Source organism: Theropithecus gelada, chromosome 6 (genome assembly GCF_003255815.1).
Source record: "Theropithecus gelada isolate Dixy chromosome 6, Tgel_1.0, whole genome shotgun sequence".
In the NCBI taxonomy this organism is placed as follows: Eukaryota; Metazoa; Chordata; class Mammalia; order Primates; family Cercopithecidae; genus Theropithecus; species Theropithecus gelada.
Window position 1 is genome coordinate 17,538,389 of NC_037673.1, and position 20,156 is coordinate 17,558,544.

At 39.4% G+C, this 20,156-nt stretch overlaps 1 protein-coding gene across 1 annotated transcript; it reads right to left on the bottom strand.

Moving 5' to 3' along the window:
- Positions 1–974: 974 nt before the first annotated feature.
- On the bottom strand, positions 975–1,573 carry LOC112626389 (histone H3.3 type 2). Its single transcript, XM_025388437.1, has one exon. It carries the CDS (start codon positions 1,475–1,477, stop codon positions 1,067–1,069), a length of 411 nt encoding a protein of 136 aa, XP_025244222.1. The 5' UTR covers positions 1,478–1,573; the 3' UTR covers positions 975–1,066.
- Positions 1,574–20,156: the final 18,583 nt, after the last annotated feature.

Sequence of the window (20,156 nt, forward strand, 5' to 3'; positions counted from 1 at the left end):
CCATCTCAAAACAAAAAGGAAAAAAAAATAGACCGGGCGCAGTGCCTCCCGCCTGTAATCCCAGCACTTTAGGAGCCCAGGTGGGTGCATCACGAGGTCAGGAGATCTAGACCATCCTGGCTAACACGGTGAAACCCGTCCCTACTAAAAACACAAAAAAATTAGCCGGGAGTGGTGGCACTTGCCTATAGTCCCAGCTACTCAGGAGGCTGAGGCAGGAGAATGGCATGAACCCGGGAGGCGGAGCTTGCAGTGAGCCAAGATCTTGCCACTGCACTCCAGCCTGGACGACAGAGCCAGACTGTGTCTCCAAAATAAAATAAAATAAAATAAAAAATAAAATAAAATAAAAATAATAAATAAATAAAAGTGTTCCTTAAACTTGATCGTACAGTCTGCCTGCCTCAAACGGTTTGGCTGCAGTGGGGGTGTGTCTCCTTACATCTCATAGACTTCTAGGGCCTCTCCTACTACCTCCCCTACCGAGACCTGGGTCATTCCAGTCATGGCCATGGATGTGACCACGTTCTAGGACGCTGAACTGCCAGAGATGGACAGCATCAGACTTCTAAAGGCTTCCTCTTTCCCTTTCCTACCCACAAACACAGTCACACTGCCTCCCATAATGTGAAGTGCCTTGTGGATAGAGAGTCTGTTCGTATTTTAGGAAGTGGAGTTGAATGTGTGTTCATAGCAAACTAGTAGGAACAGCCCAGGACACAGGGAACATTGCAAACACAGAGCTGCATACGGGAAAAGTCAAAGTGTGGATCTCATCTACTGATCAAGTTAAACAAACATCACCGAGTTGCCATCAGGAAGAGATTTATTTGGTTTGAAGTAGTCTAAACACAGGCGTAGTCCAGTGAAAATGAACAGGTTTCTTGCAAATTGATGTAGAGTTGAAGTGCTGAAACTCGCTCACTGAAACTTCCCACTTGATACTACTAGTGCCTTATGACCCTCAAGGTAGATTAGACATTGACAAAAGCACACAGAAACACCACCAAGACCTGATTTCTGCCTGTTTCCACTCCCAATCCTATGCTTAGCTACCTTTGGGCTCTTAAGCACCCTCTCTGCGGATGCGGCGGGCCAGCTGCATGTCTCTGGGCATAATTGTGACACGTCTGGCATGGATGGCACACAGGTTGGTATCTTCAAAGAGGCTCACCAGGTAGGCCTCGCTGGCCTCCTGCAGGGCGCCAATGGCCGCGCTCTGGAAGCGCAGGTCCGGGCTGATGGCCTGGGCGATCTCGCGCACCAGGCGCTGGAAAGGCAGCTTGCGCAGGAGCAGCTGCGTGGATTTCTGGTACTTTCTGATTTCGCGCAGCGCCTGGGTGCCAGGCCTATAGCGGTGAGGCTTCTTGATCCCTCCTCTAGGCGGCAACCTCTTGCCTGGGGCTTTGGTGGCCAGGGGCTTCCTGGGGGCCTGCCAGTTGGTGGCTTTCCGGGCGGTCTGCTTGGTGCGCGCCATGGCCTGGGCTGTAGCCTCTCCCCTTAACTTTGGGCCGAGCCTGACCTGCTGCAGGCGGTGCTGGCGTCAGAGAGCGAGGGCAGTGGTGCTGTGGATTCAGGATTCAGAGAACCTGTGAGTTGAGATCCATGCGCATCACCCTCCTACACACTTAGTCCCTGCAAACCCAGCCCCAGACTTACCAGCTCTCAGGTCTGTGGGGCAGAGGCTGGGCTGTTTAGTCTCCCCACAGGGTCCTGGGTTTTTTTGGTCTTCACAGCAGCGGCCAGGAATCTCCCTCGCAGGCAGTCTCTTTCTGACTGGAGATCTCTGGTCTCAGTAAAGCCCTGCCTCTTATAAGGGGCTCAGATGATTGCATTAAACCCACCCAGCTACCCTCCATTGTACTCCCTGCTTCACTAGATCCTCAAGCTCATCAGGGTTGTGAAAATCCAATCAAGTCCCCGCGTTCTGCACACACCCAAGGGAGGGGCAAACCTCTGGCATGTGCCTTGTGGGAGGAATGGTAGGTGGGTGGGTCACCCAAAGTTCTAGGTGTGAAAGATAATCTGAAAGTTTACATTTTTCCATCGTCATGGAAATATTGACAGTGGAAAAAAATTTTTAGCAAAGTCGAAAGTTAGCCAACGTACACATCTGCTCCCAAACACCAAGGCCTGAGATCGTGAGATTTTATCAGTTCCTTTGAGAATGAAGTGTGTCGGGAGGGGGTTGGAGGGGGTATGGAAATTGGAAAATTTGAAATGGTCACTTCTCTGTCAGGGATTCTCCTGTGACATTTTCTCCCCAAAAGTGACACTCATGAAAATCTTCTTGTAGCCTCCAGCAGATTTGACTCCGGATAAGCCAAAGCTTTCCTGAGAAAAGAATCACATGTGACTGTCACTGGTTTTCCCCTCAGCCCCCTCAAGCTCCTTTTCCCCTTTGAAGGGGGAAGGGAGCCTGAGCTGAGCTACCCTGCCATTGCCCATGATGGGAATGCCATGAGGTCCTGAGAAGCCAGCCTTGACCTCACTGACCTGCTGACCCGAGGTCACAGCTGAGCTAAGAAAACATTGAATGTATTTTGTTATTTCAATATTTGTAGGGGTACCTGTGGTTTTAGGTGCCATAGATAAATTGTGTAGTTGTGAATTCTCTTCAAATACACCGTTAAAAGACTTTTGTGATACCTGTAGTAGACATTAATGCTCAATTCCATGTAGGTACGGCACACAGAACAAGAGATTCCATGATATCAGTACTTACAAAATAAGTTCATATGAGTGTTTTAAAATTCGAGCTTCTTATTATTTTTTTGTTGTTAAATTTTTTTAAGTGTGTTTCAATAGCTTTAGGAGTACAAGTTGTCTTTGGTTCCATAAATGAATTGTATAGTGTTGAAGTCTGGGATTTGAGTGCACTCATCACCCAGTTAGTTTACATTTTACTCAACGGGCAGTTTCTCCTCCGTCACCCTCCTCTCACCCTCCCCACTTCTGAGTCTCTGATGTTTAGTATACTATACTGCATGCCTTTGTGGACCCATAGCTTAGCTTTCACTTCTAGGTGAGATGGTGCACTATTTGCTTGTAGATTCCTGAGTTACTTTACAGAGAATAATGACCTCCAGTTCCATCCAAGTTGCTGAAATGACATAGTTTCATTCCTGTTTATGGCTGAGTAGCAGTCCATGGTGTATATGTTCCTGTTTTCTTTTTGTTTGTTTATTATTAGTATTATTTCAGTAGTTTTTGGGGAGCAGGTAGTGTTTGGTTACATGGATAAGTTATTTAATGCACAGAATTTCGGAAATTTTGGTATGGCTGTCACCTGAGCAGTGTACACTGTACCCAATGTGTAGCCTTTTATTCCTCACCCCCTTCCACCCTTCCACCCAAGTCCACAAGTTTCATTGTAACATTCTTATGTTTTTGTGTTGTCATAGCTCAGCTCCCGTTTATAAGTGAGAACATATAATGTTTGATTTTCCATTCTTGAGTTACTTCACTTAACATAGTGGTCTCCAATTCCATCCAGGTTGCTGGGAATACCATTATTTCTTTCCTATTTTTGGCTGAGTTGTATTTAGTGGTGTGTGTGTGTGTGTGTGTATATACATATATATTTTTTATATATATGTATATATATAAAACATTTTCTTTATCGACCTGATTGATGGGCATTGGCTGGTTTCTCTCTTTCCTTTTCTTTTTTTGAGATGGAGTCTCACTCTGTCACCCAGGCTGGAGTGCAGTGGAGCGATCTCGGCTCACTGCGAGCTCCGCCTCCCAGGTTCACGCTATTCTTCTGCTTCAGCCTCTGGAGTAGCTGGGACTACAGGTGCTTGCCACCATGTCATCTAATTTGTTGTATCTTTTAGTAGAGACGGAGTTTCACCATGTTAGCCAGGATGGTCTTGATCTCCTGACCTCATGATCCACCCACCTCGGCCTCCCAAAGTGCTGGGATTACAGGCATGAGCCACCGCGCCCAGCCTGGTTTCATATTTTTGCAATTGTGAATTGTGCTGCTATAAACATGTGTGTGCAAGTGTTTTTTTCATATAATGACTTATTTTTCTCTGAGCCGATACCCAGTAGTGGGATTGGTGGATCAAATGGTAGATCTCCTTTTAGTTCTTTAGGGAATCTCCACACTGTTTTCCATAGTGGTTGTGCTAGTTTACATTCCCACCAGCAGTGTAAAAGTGTTCCTCACCTCATCCACCATACCATCTATTATTTTTTGATTTTTTAATCATGGCCATTCTTGCAGAAGTAAGGTGGCATTGCATTGTGCTTTTGATTTACATTTCTCTGATCATTATTGAATATTTTTTCATGTGTTTGCTGGACATTTGCATATCTTCTTTTGAAAATTGCCTATTTATGTTTTAGCCCACTTTTTGATGGGATTATTTGTTCTTTTCCTTGCAGCTTTGTTTGAGTTCCTTGTAGATTCTCAACATTAGTCCTTTGTAAGATACATAGTATGTGAATATTTTCTCCCACTCTATAGGTTGTTTGTTTACTCTGCTGATTATTATTAAGATTTTTGTTGTGCAGAAGCTTTTTAGTTTAATTAAGTCCCATCTATTTATCTTTGTTTTTCTTGCATTTACTTTTGGGTTCTTGGTCATTAACTCTTTGCCTAAGCTAATGTCTAGAAGAGTTTTTCTGATGTTACCTTCTAGAACTTTTATGGTTTCAGGTATCAGATTTAAAGTATTTGATCCATCTTGAGTTGATTTTTGTATAAGGTGAGTGTTGAGGATCCACTTTCATCCTTCTATATAAAGCTTGCCAATTATCTCGGCACTACTGGTTGAATAGGGTGTCCTTTCGCTCCTTTATATTTTTGTTTGCTTTGTCGAAGATCAGTTGGCTGTATTTGGCTTTATTTCTGGGTTATGTATTTTGTTCCATTGGTCTATATGCCTATTTTTATACCAGTAGAATGCTGTTTTGGTACCTTTAACCTTGCAGTATAATTTGAAGTTGGGTAATGTAATGCCTCCATATTCCTTCTTTGTACTCAGCCTTACTTTGGCTATGCAGGCTCTTTTATACTTCCATATAAATTTTAGAATAGCTTTTTTCTAGTTCTGTGAAGAATGATAATGGAATATTGATGGAAATTGCATTGAATTTGTAGATCGCTTTTGGCAGTATGGTCATTTTTACAATATTGATTCTACCTATCCATGAGCATGGGATGTTCTTACATTTGTTTCTTTCATCTATGATTTCTTTCAGCCGTATTTTGCACTCTTCCTTGTAGAGGTCTTTCACATCCTTGGATAGGTATATTCCTAAGTACTTTATTTTTTGCAGCTATTATAAAAGGGGTTGAGTTCTTGATTTGATTCTTGGCTTGGTCACTGTTGGTTTATAGCAGTGCTACTGATTTGTATACATTGATTTTGTATCCTTAAACTTTACTGAATTCGTTTAACAGATCTAAGGGCTTTTTACATGAGTCTTTAGGATTTTCTAGGTATGCAATCATACCATTGGAGACAGTGACAGTTTAACTTCCTCTTTAACAATTTGGAGGCCCTTTATTTCTTTTGTATGATTACTCTGGCTAAGACTTCCAGTACTATGTTGAATAGGAGTGGTGAGAAAGGGCAACCTTGTTTTGTGACAGTTTGCAAAGGAAATGCTTCCAGCCCTTGACCATTCAGTATGATATTGGCTGTGGATTTATCATATCTGACCCTTATTATTTTGAGGTATGTTCCTTCAATACCTAGTTTATTGAGAGTTTTTAACATGAAGTGATGTTTAATTTTATGAAAGGTCTTTTCTATATCTATTGAGATAATCATGTGGTTTTTGTCTTTAGTTCTGTTTATGTGATGAATCACATTTATTGATGTGTGTATGTTGAACAAGCCTTGCATCATGGGGATGAAGCCTACTTGATTGTGGTGGATAAGCTTTTTGATGTGCTGCTGGATTTGATTTGCCAGTATTTTGTTGAGGAATTTTGCATCAATGTTTATCAAGGATATTAGCCTCAGGTTTTCTTTTATTGTTGTTATCTCTGCCAGGTTTTGGTATCAGAATGATGCTGGCCTAGTATTTTGGAATAGTTTCAGTAGGAATGGTACCAGCTCCCTCTTTTTTTTAATTAACCTCTGATAGAATTTAGCTGTGAATCCTCTGGTCCTGGGCTTTTTTTGATTGGTAGGCTATTAATTACTGCTTCAATTTTAGAACTTATTATTGGTCTATTTGAGAATTTGATTTCTTCCTGGATCAGTCTTGGTAGGGTATTCATGTCCAGGAATTTATGTATTTCTTCTAATTTTCTAGTTTGTGTGCATAGAGGTGTTGTTTATAGTCTCTGATGGTTGTGTGTATTTCCCTGGGGTTAGTGGTGATATCCCCCATGTTTCTGATTGTGGTTTTTTTTTTTTTTTTTTTTTGAGACGGAGTCTCTATCACCATGCTGGAGTGCAGTGGCACTATCTCGGCTCACTGCAACCTTCGCCTCCTGGGTTCAAGCGATTCTCCTGCCTCACCCTCCTGAGTAGCTGGGACTACAGGCATGCGTCACCATGTCCAGCTAATTTTTGTATTTTTAGTAGAGATGGAGTTTCATCATTTTGATCAGGGTGGGCTTGATCTCTTGACCTTGTGATCGACCCCCCTCGGCCTCCCAAAGTGCTGGGATTACAGGCGTGAGTCACCACACCCACCTGATTGTGTTTATTTTAATCTCCTCTTTTTTCTTTTTTATTAGCCTGGATAGAAGTTTATCTATTTTATTAATTTTTTCAAAACACCCGCTACTGAACTCATTGATTTTTTGAAGGGTTTTTAAAAAATGTCTCTATCTCCTTAGTTCAGCTGTGATCTTGGTTATTTATAATCTTCTGTTAGCTTTGGCATTTGTTTGCTCCTGTCCTCTAGATTTTTAGTTGTGATGTTAGGTTTTTAACAAGTTCTTTCTAACTTTTTGATGTGGGTGTTTAGTGCAACAAATTTCCCTCTTAACACTGCTTTAGCTGCGTCCCAGAGATTCTGGTACATTTTATCTTCATTCTCATTAGTTTCAAAGAACTTCTTGATTTCTGCCTTAATTTCATTATTTACCCAAAAGTCATTCCAGTGCAGGTTGTTCAGTTTCCGTGTAGTTGTATGGTTTTGAGTGAATTTCTTAATCTTGAGTTCTAATTTGATTGTGCTGTTGTCCAAGAGACTGTTATAATTTCACTTCTTTTGCATTTGGTGAAAAGTGTTTTACTTCCAATTATGTGATCAATTTTAGAGTGACTGCTGTGTGGTGATGAGAAGAATGTATATTCTATTGTTTTTGGGTGGAGAGTTTTGTAGATATCTGTTAGGTCCATTTGATCCAGAGCTGAGTTCAGGTCCTGAATATCTGTTAATTTTCTGTCTTGACGATCTGTCTAATATTGTCAGTGGGGTGTTAAAGTCTCTCATTATTGTTGTGTCAGAGTCTAAGTCTGCATTGTTTTATCATGATTCTTAGCTTCTTTCCATTGGGTTACAACATGATCTTTTAGGTCAGTGAAGTTTATTTTTATCCACATCCTGTCATTTTAGCCATCTCATTCTCAGCCCACTTCTGAGCCCTTGGTGGAGAGATGTTGTGGTCATTTGGAGGAAAAGGGACCCTCTGGGTTTTTGAGTTTTCAGGGTTTTTATTGTGCTAATTCTTTCTTTCTTTTTCTTTTTTTTTTTTTTAAGAATTAAAAGAGGCCCACGTTTTGATGGGGTTGTTTGATTTTTTTTCTTGTAAATTTGTTTAAGTTCTTTGTAGATCCTAGATATTAGCTCTTTGTCAGATAGGTGGATTGCAAAAATTTTCTCCCATTCTGTAGGTTGCCTGTTCACTCTGATGGTAGTTTCTTTTGCTGTGTAGAAGCTCTTTAGTTTAATTACATCCTATTTGTCAATTTTGGCTTTTGTCACCATTGCTTTTGGTGTTTTAGACATGAAGTCCTTACCCATGCCTATGTCCTGAATGGTATTGCCTAAGTTTTCTTTTGGGTTTTTATTGCTTTAGGTCTAACATTTAAGTCTTTAATCCATCTTGAATTAATTTTTGCATAAGGTGTAAGGAAGGGATCCAGTTTCAGCTTTCTACATATGGCTGTCCAGTTTTCCCAGCACCATTTATTGAATAGGGAATCCTTTCCCCATTTCTTGTTTTTGTCAGGTTTGTCAAAGATCAGATGGTTGTAGATGTGTGGTATTATTTCTGAGGGCTCTGTTCTGTTCTATTGGTCTATATCTCTGTTTTGGTACCAGTACCATGCTGTTTTGGTTACTGTAGCCTTGTAGTATAGTTTGAAGTCAGGTAGGGTGATGCCTCTAGCTTTGTTCTTTTGACTTAGGATTGTCTTGGCAATGCGGGCTCTTTTTTGGTTCCATACGAGTTAATGGGTGCAGCACACCAACATGGCACATGGATACATATGTAACAAACCTGCACATTGTGCACATGTACCCTAGAACTTAAAAGTATAATAATAATAATAAAAGATTTTAAGGGAAAAAAAAGAATTAAAAGAGGCAACATGAATTTCTTTTCTTTTATTTTCAAAATTGAAACTGATGAATATCAATATCACTTAGTAAAGTTCAGGAGAAAAAATCAAGTTAGACATGCAAAAATGTGATATGAATGTGATAGGACATGTTATTCTGTGAATGTGAAGCTTAATTTCATCTGAAAGAAATGTAAGAGAAAATAAAAAGCATTGTCAAATTCTTTCTTATCTTTGTGGATTTATCTGGCTTCAAGCTTTGAGGTTGCTGACCTTTAGATGGGGTTTTTAGTTTTGTTGTGGTGGTTGTTTGCTGTTTTTTTTTTTTTTTTTTTTTTTTTTTTTTGGTGTTTTTTTGTTTTTTTTTTTTTTTTTTTTTTTTCACTCTGGCCACTCTTCTGTAGGGCTGCTGCAGTTTGCTGGGTGTCTGCTCCAGACTGTAGTCACCTGGGTTTTTCCCATACTTGGAAGTATCACCCTTGAAGGCTGCAAAACAGCACAGATGGCATCTTGCTTCTTCCTCTGGAAGTACCCAGGAGGGTACTAAACTTGTTGCTGGCTTGAATGCATCTGTAGGAGGTGGCTGGTTACACTGCTTGGGAAAATCTCATGCAGTCGGGAGGAATGGGATCAGGAACATACTTAAGGAATCTAACTGCTTTTTGGTAGAGCAGCTGTGCTGTATTGGTGATTCCCTCAACCCCTGATCCATTAGGGCTTTCCAAGGCCCACAGACTGGACCAGCTGAGATGCCTGGACAGTCATGGTGGCAGCACGCCCTGCCCCATGGGCACTTAGACTCAGGGAGAAATTAGAACTCTGTCAGGCAGGTGTGACTGGAGGCCCTGGCTGGGAGTACCCACCCCAAAAGGAGCAGTGGGTTGGGGCCCTGCTTAAAGAAGCAGTCTGGCCACGTTCTGGGAAAGCAGCTGTGCTGTGCTGGAGATACCCTACCTCATCCCGACCATTTGGACTCTCCAAAGCCCGCAGACCGAAACAGCTGAGCTGACCAAACAGCATAGATAGAGTGTGCCCCTTTCCTGGGGTCTTTGTCCTATCTCGGGCAGGCTCCACCTTGTTTCTTGTGGCTGGCTGGAATTCCAAGCCAGAGGGTCTTATCTTGTGAAGTGCCGTGGAAATGGGGCCTGCACATTGATGCTGCTCAGCCCCCAGGATTTAACCCCTTCCTAGGGGTATGCACAGACCTTCCGCCTTGCCTGAGCTGCAGATGCCCTTGCCAGGGATCCCAAGGCCAGAGTATGTAAAGCTCCTGGGTCTCTGTACATGTTCCAGCAGCTGCTCTGCGGAGACTCCACACAGCTGAATGTATCGGACCCAAGGCCCTGGAGTCATGGGCCTATAAGGGGACCTCCTGATCCACAGATCGCAAAGATCCACAGGAGAAGTGTGGTTTCCCGGGAGCATGCAATCACTCACTGCTTCCCTCGGCTGGGGGTGCGGGTTCCCTTGGCTCTGTGTTGCTCCAGGCTGGGCTGTTTCTCCACCCTGCTTTTCTTCATTCTCTATGGGTCAGATTGATTTCCTACATAGTCTCAATGTGAGTACATGGATATTTCAGTTGAAGGTACTGCATTCACTCGCCCCTCTTCCTTTCTGTGAGTGCCACAGACCACAGCTGCTTCCGAATGGCGGTCTTGGGACCCACTCATCAGTGGATGGGCACTTAGGTGGGTTTTTTTGTCGCCCAGGCTGGAGTGCAGTGGCGCGGTCTCGGCTCACTGCAAGCTCCGCCTCCCGGGTTCCCGCCATTCTCCTGCCTCAGCCTCCCGAGTAGCTGGGACTACAGGCGCCCGCCATCACGCCCGGCTAATTTTTTGTATTTTTAGTAGAGACGGGATTTCACCGTGTTAGCCAGGGTGGTCTCGAGCTCCTGACCTCGTGATCCTCCCGCCTCGGCCTCCCAAAGTGCTGGGATTACAGGCATGAGCCACCGCGCCCGGCCAGGTTGATTTTATATCTTTGCAATTGTGAATTGTGCTGTGATAAAAATATGTGTGCAGGTTTCTTTGATATAATGACTTGTTGTTTTTAGGTGTGTACCCAGTAGTGGGATTGCTGGATGGAATGGTAGATCTACTTTGAGTTTGTTGTGAAATCTCGGCACTGTTTTCCACAGAGGATGTACTAATTGACATTCCAACAGCAATGCCTGAGCGTTTCCTTTTCACCACATTTACGCCAATACCTACTGTTTTTTGACTATTGAATACTTAGTCAATAATTATTGACTATTGAATAATTAGCCATTCTGACTGGGGTAAGGTGGGTGAGAAACTCAGCTGTTTCTCATTGTGGGTTTAATTTGCATTTCCCTGATAATTAGAGATGTGGAGAATTTTCCCCTGTTTATTAGTTATTTGTGTATCTTCTTTTGAGAAACGTCTATGCATGTCATTTGCTCACTTTTTAATGGGATTATTTGTGTTTTCTTTGATGATTCGTTTCAATTTCTTGTAGATTCTGTATCTATTAGTCCTTTGTCAGATACATAATTTGCAAATAGTTGCTCCTATTCTGTAGGTTTTTTGTTTACTCTGATGATTTATTTTGCTTTGGGGAAGCTTTTTCTTTCCATTAGCTCCCACTGATTTATTTTTGCTTTTGTTGAATTTGCTTTTGGGGTCTTTGTTATAAGTTTTTTGCCTAGCCTGATGTCTAGAAGTGTTTTCCCGGGTTTTCTTCTAGAGTTTTTATTATTTCAGGACCTAGATTTAAGTCTTGAATTCACCTTGAGTAAATTTTTGTGATGATGAACGATAGGGATCCAGTTTCGTTCTTCTGTGTGTGGCTATTGTGTTCCCATCACCATTTATTCAATAGGGTGTTCTTTCCCCAAATGATGTTTCTGTATGCTTTGTTTGAGATCAGTTGGCTTTATTTTTGTTTTCTCTATTTCATTTCATAGGTCCATGGATCTACTTTTATGCCAATACCACATTGTTTGGCATACTGTAGCCTTTTGGGATACTTTTGTAGCAGGACGAGCCACAGACAAAACTCATCAGACACGGGATTAAAGAAGGAAGAGGTTTTTTTTATTCAGCCGGGAGCGTCAGCAGTGTCAAAAGCTGAGCTCCCCAAAGACAGATTTCCTGGCCCTTTTAAGGGCTTACAACTCTAAGGGGTTCCACGTGAAAGGGTCGTGATAGATTGAGAGCACATGTGGTTAGAGTGGGGCGGGGTTAATCTTTTAACGTCAGGCCTGGTCATCAGTGGCACCAGCTGGTCTTGCCATTGACTTCATTCCTGTTGTTTTTCAACTTTTCCTTCCTCCTCCTCTTCAGAGACAGGAGACAGTAAGAGAAATGACTTCTCTCCTCAATTTGAAGTCCGGTAATATGATGCCTGCATATTTATTCCTTTTCCTTAGGATGGCTTGGCTATTCTAGCTGGTTTTGGCTTCGTATGAACTTTAGAATTTTTTTTCTAACTCTGCATAAAATGATGTTGGTATTTGGGGAGAAACTGCATCGAATCTGTAGTTTGCTTTGGGCTGCAGGGTTGTTTTTTTAAACAATACTGGTTTTTCTAATCCACGGGCATGGAAAGTATTTCTGTTTGTTTATACCATCGATTATTTCTTTCAGCAGTGCTTTGTGGTTCTCTTTGTTGGGATCTTTCACCTTTTTAAAGTATATTCCCATATACATATGTAACTACTAGAAAAGGGATTGAGTTTTTGATTTAATTCTCATCTTGGTTGTTGTTGGTTTATAGCATGCTATTAATTTGTGTGCAAGACTTTTGTAACCTGAGATTTTACTGAATTTACCTATAAGGTCTGGCTGTCTTTTGTAGGAGTGTTTAAGGTATACTACATATACCACCAGATCACTGGGCAACAGAGATAGTCTGATTTGCTCTTTTCCAGTGTTAATACCTTTTATTTCTTCCTCTTGCCTGGTGGCTTTAGCTAGGACTTTTGTGCTCATTTTATAGAAAAGTTTTAGTTTTATGAGAAATTGGTCAAAAATTAGAGAGTTCCCCATATCCTTTCCCCCACATATGCATAGCCTCCCTCCGGTATCAACTCCCTATCCCAGACTGTATGTGAGTTACAATCATTGAACCTACATTGACCTATTATTATCACTCAAAGTCTGTAGCTTATGTTAGGGTTCACTATGTTTTTGTTGTACATTCTGTGGGTTTGGACAGATGCATCATGACAGGCATCCACAACCATAGTGTCCTATGAAATAGTTTCACTTCTCTAAAAATCTTTTGTCTCTAGCTTCTCTATTCCTTCTCTCAACACCAACCACTTCCAACCATGGATCTCTGTATTTACTGATAAATCTTGTCTACTTCATATTGTATATACTTCTTATGTACAACATGATGTATTATATACATTTTACGATGGCAAAATCTAGCTAATTTTTACATAGTTATTGTAGTTTTGTTAAGAACACTTCACATTCACTCTTAGCATTTTTCAAGAGCATGATATATTGTTAGGTGGAGTCACCACGCTGTAAAATAGATCTCTGGAACTTATTCCTCCCATGTGACTGAAATTTTGTATGTTTTGACTGTCTCTTCAAATACCCTGCCTCTGCAACCCCAGCCCATGGTAACTGCCATGCTGCTGTCTACTTCTATAAGATCAACTTTTTTAGATTGTACATAAGATTGAGGTCAAGTAGTATTTGTCTTTCTCTGCCTTGTGTATTTCACATAGCATAATGATCTCCAGATTCATCTATGTGTCCTTATCTTTTTAGGCTGTTCCTTAAGTAGCCTTAAAATATAAGAACACATAGATGAACCTGGAGATGTATTTTGTTGTGTATACATATCACATCTTCTTTATCCAATCATGTATTTTTGGACACTTACGTTGATTTTATATCTTAGCTATTGTAAATAGTGCTGCAGTAGACATGAGGGTACAGAGAGCTCTTCAGTATACTAATTTTATTTCCTCTACATATATATTTAGCCGTGTGGCATTGGTGGAACATATTGTGGCTCTATTTTTAGTTTTTGGAGGAACTGCCGTACTAATTTTTGTAGTGGTTGTACTAATTTGTCTTCTCACCAACAGGGCAAGGGGTTTCCCTTTTCTTCATATCTTCATCTACAATTGTTATCTCTTGATGTTTCCGTAACAGTTATTCTAATGGGTGTGAGGTAATATTTTATTTTGGTTGTAATTTGCATTTCTGTGATGATTAGTGATGTGGAGCATTTTTCTATACACCTACTGGCCATACCTTTCTGTCTTTTTTTCATAAATGTCTCTTTAGGTCTTTTGGCCATTTTTATTTTGGATTTTTGTTTTCTTCCTATTGAGTTGTTTGAGTTTCTTACGTATTTTGGAAATTTATTCCTATCAGATGTGTGGTGTGAGATCTATAGTAACAAAATAACACCATTACATTTTGTATGTGTATCATGTCTTTTAATAATGATTTGATTGAAAAGAATGTATTATTAAAAATAAATCCCATGTCATTATCTCCAAGTGCTTTGGTAGCTGAAGCTGTAATTTTTGATCAATACTTAATATCAAAGAAGGTTTAGTTTTTTATAAATCTATAGAAAACTAATTGAATATGTCTGTAGAAAGGGTGAGTATAGATAAATTGTTAGAAATAAGAATAACTCAATATATATAGTGGTGTAATGAGTGATAATGATTTGAGTATTAGACATAAGTTTATGAGTATTAAATTGTGTAATCTAGAGGATTGAAATGTTATCACCAAGAAATAACTCTTGAAAATAACCCTGGAGAATCCAGAGAGATTAGATTCTGATTGTCCGTGAGTCAAAGGAAAGGCTGTCAATGACATATGCAGTGGACACCATTACAAGGGCCATGGCGTGGAGTATTGAGTTTAAAAGACGTTAATACATCACAGAACAATTATTTTTGTTACTTGTCGTCCAGAATTCTGCCAAAACAAACTGAAGGGACCAAATGGATATGAAAAACTCATTTAATACAGCAAAATATTTCTTACCTCTTTTTTCCCCCGTAAGTTGATTCAAGTACAGAATTAATGAGGTCAAGATTGTATCTTAGATCCCTGGATAGCCTAGTTAATTTGCACAAAGAAAATTACATTTTATGACTATGGACCCTATGACTAACTTTGTCAGGTCACTTATGAAAATATGTGTCACCGATCACAGGTGCAATTAGGTAAAAGTGCACAGATGTTTTAGAGAAAAATCTGCATTGTTACTAAGAAACTGAACATCTGAAAATACAGGATGGCAGAATGTAAGTGTATGTTATTCATTTTAGAGCTTAGTGGTTTTGATAAATATTTCTAATTGCAGAATTCTTTATTCATATACTTGAATGCCCAGTGTGTAAAACAGAAAGTTGTACTGGTTGATGAGGGAAAAAATTGGGGTCTGTAAATCAACATTGTAAGGATTCTTATACCTTCCTACTTCACTAACTCATGTCCTTTCATCTACCACCGAAACTACCCTCTGAAATAATTTTTAAAATGTGAGAATTAGGGTTCTGTGAGACACTGTTGTCAAAGCACTGATGTGGTCAGACACTCTCATTTTAGGAATTAGGAAATGACAGCTTATCTGAGATCACCCAGTCAGGCAGTGGCAAATATGGGACTTAAACTCAGGTAGTGACATTCTTTCTCTATAGTGTAATTCAACAATTCACATTTATTTATCTCCTGCTTAACAGACTGAGTTGAGTATTCCAGGCTGATGAGTAGCTCTGCTCCACACTGTTATTTATTCAGGGATCTGGATTTGTTGCAATTCAATTATTCCATTGCTCTCTTGTCATGATTTTCATGAGGAAAATTTGTCTGCAAAACACTCTAATTGACACTGAGGAGAAGAGAGTCTGGGAGGGGACTGCCCAGGGAATGTTGAGCTAGGCCTGAGAGTGGAACTCGGCGTGAGAGTGGACACATGGCTGAAGTTAACACCAAATGAGGCTGGGCAGTCATGTGCCAAGAAGCCAGGAAGACAGATTTTGATTAACAATTGGGAATACCTGTCATTGAACCCTGTTAATTCCTACAATTTGTGGAAGCGTTATCTTCAGTTTTAATAATAAACTTACTAAATAGGTTCAGGAATTCTTTAGAGTTCTTTCACGTCAGTTTTCTCCTGTGTCTTAGCCCCTTTGCAATGCTGTAACAAAATATCTTAGACTGGGTAATTTATAATGAAGAGAAATGTATTTCTTACTGTTCTGGAGGCTGGGAGTTCAAGATCAAGGTGCCAACAGTGGTGTCTGGTGAGGGCTACTCTCAGGTTTCAAAATGCCACCTTAGGACTTTTTCCTCATGTGGCAGAAGGGGAAAGGGCAAGAGTGGCCTGTGACCCTTTTGTAAGAATGCTAATCTGCTCCTGAGGGTGGAGCTCTCATGGCCTAATCACCAACCTAAAGGCCCCATCTCTTAATACCAACACAATGGGAATTAAGTGTCAACATGAATTTTGGAGAGGACATAGTCAAATCACAGCATGAAAACCTAGTAAAGTTCAAAGAGCGGGAGTATCCTTACAATCTTAAAAGTGAGCTTTAGGAAGTACAGCAATAAAGACATTTTAAATCAAGTGTTTGTCAAGCCTCTAACAATGGCAGCTCATTAGTAGAAACTATCTCTTTGGCCAGGTTACAAAATCTTTCCTCTTCCTTTTCGTTTCTACTGCCTTACACATATTTTAGACACCGTAGATTTTCTGATTCCCTTAGTAGAGGAAAGTATAATTCTCTGTTTTAGTATTCATATGGTCTGTTCAGATCTCCTTATACATAGATATTGAGTAAATCTCATCTAAGTTTTAATATTGATTAAAATGGTAATGTCTAAGTGGTAATGATTGAACCAGAGTAATATTCTGTTGGGGTCTTAGTTGATTTATTTTTTGGGCTTTTTTATTACTTGAATGTGTTAAGTCTGGCCAACACTTTCAACATAGTGAAAGGACATAAAATGGACATTAACATAAAAATAGCTTCAGACAGATTAGTTTTTGAATAATATGAAACTCACAGATGAAAATCAAATACTACGATACTATGGGTCAAGAACTGACTGATGTGAGTAAACTTCTTGCTTTCAAAAAGATAAATGAAACACATGGCTGAGCTCATATTTGCTTTTCTGGTATTAATATCTTATATGTGATAAAATATCAAATGTGAGAACATAACTTGGTGAACTGAAAACAATAAGCAAAACCTCTCTGTTTCTCTGTATTTATATCTCCCATTGCCTTGCTACAGAGGAACTTTATGGCAGTTTTGAAGGTTAAGAAAAGTTATATTGTAGGTAAGAGACTCCTAGATTCTGCTCTGTGAAATCATTTTTTTTTTTTTCTTGCACAATGTTTAATAGGCATGGGAAAAATTTGTCTCATGTCAAAAAAAATTGGAAAATGATGCATACTTTAGTTTCTTTTAGAGATTTGCAATAAACATCAACATAGTAAATTATATAAGGTGAACTGACTAAAAATATTCTGTTGAACTTTAATGCTGTGTCTTCTGCACTGGTTTGACTATGAAGCACTTTTCTCCTCTCAAAACATCTATTGTCATTGTACAGATTATGGATTAATATTTGCTGTTATTTTTTAACCATTGATAAGACTAATCTCAGACTTTTGAAAACAAGATTAAAGGCATATATAAAATGTCACAAATACTTAATTTTTCTTTAATTGTTGAAATATACAAAATGAGTGCAATTATAGAAATCCATAATATTGCCTGAGAATTTCGAATTTCATTTTCAGAAATAGCACTACCAAAGTTTCAAAAAGCAAAAGTATAGTTATTCTTGGGAATAAATTTTTCATTGTTCTTTGCTTGCGTTTCAATGTTTCCTCTTACACATATGTGATATTACATAAATGCACAAATATGGCATGCCATTTATGCTTCTGGTTCTTTTCTTGTTTTCCCTGCTTCCCACCCTGCCTTTCTTTTTCCTTTCAGCCACATTGGCATTCCTGTCTGTACTCCAGTGAATGCCCATCAGCCTGTTACATATTATTCCATATATTTCATCTGGACTCATATATAAAAAGACACACACACACGGGTGCACACACACACACATACACATTTAAGGACGAGCTTCTGGAGGTCAACTTCTTGGATTTGCACCTTGGCTCTGACACTTACTGTGTGACCTTGGAGAATCTTTCTAACCTCTCAGTTACTCAGCTGATTTGTTTGAAAACTGGGCTAACAGGGATGTTGTGAAGATTAAGGGCGTTATTTCACGTTACGTGCTTAGAAAGCTACCTGGTGTGTAATGAGTGTTCAATAATGTCAGTGACTAGTATAATTTTTACTATATTATTTCATTTGTTGGTAGCTTGCTTTTCATAAGGTGATCATATATACACAATTTTCTTCATCTTACTTTATTAATTTATAACAGTTTTACTTTGTGGAAATTATTCCAGATCAACTAATTTATCTTAAGTAAATGTCTTCATATTATTAGATGGCAAATTATTCAGCCATTTTCTTTGTCATGACATTCACTTATTTCTAGAGTTTATTGCAAATGATGCTACATAACTACACCTAGCTATGTAAGTCCTTCTGCATCGGTTTATTTTTCTCTTTAAAATTAAAAAAAATTGGCCAGGCGCGGTGGCTCATACCTGTAATCCCAGCACTTTGGGACGCTGAGGCGGGTGGATCACCTGAGGTCAGGAGTTCCAGAGCAGCCTGACCAACATGGCAAAACCCTGTCTGTACTAAAAATACAAAACTTAGCCGGGTGTGGTTGTGGGAGCCTGTAGTCCCAGCTACTCAGGAGGCTGAGGCAGGAGAATTGCTTGAACCTGGGAGGGGGAAGTTCCCAGGAGGAACTCCAGCCTGGGTGACAGAGCCAGACGCTGTCTTAAAATATAAATAAATAAAAATAAATAAAAAATAAATAAATAAAATAAAATAAAATCCTGATGAAATACACATAACATAAAGTTTTTATCACCTTAGCAGTTTGTAAGTGTACAGTTCAGTAGCGTTAACTACATACACGTTGTGCAACCAATATTCAAAACTTTCTTCATCTTGCAGTCCTGAAATTCTATATCCGTTAAATATCAACTCATTTTTTTCCTCTTCCCCACAGCCCCTGGAAACCACCCTTCTACTTTCTGTCTCTACCAGTATGACTAGTCTGGGTGCCTTGTGTGAGGGGAATTATACAGTATCTTTCTTCCTGTGATCGGTTTATTTCATTTAGAATGATGTTCTCAAGTTTCATCCGTGTTGTAGCAGATGACAGAATTTTCTTCTTTATAAAGCCGAATCATATTTTATTGCATGCATATATTATAATACCTCATCTTCTTTATCCATTCGTCCCTTGGTTGCTTGTTGTTAGACACTTGGGATGCTTTTATCTTTTGGCTGTTGTAAATAATGCTGCTAAGACCATGGGTATGCAAATAACCTTTCCAAACTGCTTTCAGTTCTTTTGAGTACGTACTCAGAAGTGGAATTGCTAAATCATGTGGTAATTCTATTTTTTTTTTAGGTACCACCATACTGTTTTCCATAGTGGCTGTGCCATTTTACTGTATTGTTTTTATGTCCGTTGGTTTTCTGTTAACATTTTGATCCTAGTGTAGATTAATATCTTTTAGAGATTATTTGGATAGAAATAAGAAAAAACCGGTTTTAGTAGTGAAATCCACTGAAACCTATAGAATCAGGTAGGAAGGAGTATAGAAGGACCAGGTTTAGAATTGATGTCGTTACTGTCTAACACATCATGAAGAGTTTTTGATAATTATGTAATAACTGCTGTAGAAACTAAAAGGTTAATCTTTTGACATTTAAGTGTATAATAATTATATTGTCATATGTTCATGGGTGTCTTCAGGAGCTGAAAATTCACCTTTCTATCTGAAAATGTCAGCACCTTTGCTATTAATAGCAGTAGTTTCTTATCAAGATCCAGAAATTAGTTTTGAAACAGATGTTTTATTTTTCCTGTTCATTGTCTTTCTATTCTCTAGGTTTTAAATGTACAAGTTATCTAATAAATGACCTTCATTAGCACCCATGGTCTACTTATTATATCTCAGTTCTATAGAAATTATGTGATTTTCATTATATTACTAAATTATGTTATGAAAATAATTTATATTCGTGGCTACCAGAAATCAATAATATGACAGATCCTAATTTTACACATACTTGTTTTGAACTAGCAGGTGTGGAGTGGAGCCTAGGATTCCTCATTTCTTTTCTTTTTTTTTTTTTGAGACAGTCTCGCTTTGTCGCCCAGGCTGGAGTGGGAGTCCTCATTTCTAATGGGCTTTCATCTGAGGCTGGTGCTGCTGTGGGGCTGGTGTGGTTCACACCTTGTGTAACAGGGGACTAGAGGACCAACAAGAGTCTGGCTCCTATGGCACCAAACAAGCCAGTTTTGTAAAAGTGGCTTTTCATCTAAGGCATTACCTTTGTTGAGAATGCGTTTTTTCTAAGGTCAAAAAATTTATTCAGTTTTAAGTTGCTGAATTGATTCTTTTGATTTTGTATCTCTTCGCTCACACCATAATCACTGCATTCGTTTAACTACAGTCAACAATTTTCCTTCTTTGCATCTTTTAATGTTTCCTCTTTGGCACTGAAGTACTGTGTTTTTCTGAGCCCCTAGATTGAAAATATCC

What these genes read in the sequence shown, in the direction of transcription:
- LOC112626389 (XM_025388437.1), bottom strand. Translation starts at nt 1,477, where the DNA reads ATGGCGCGCACCAAGCAGACCGCCCGGAAAGCCACCAACTGGCAGGCC.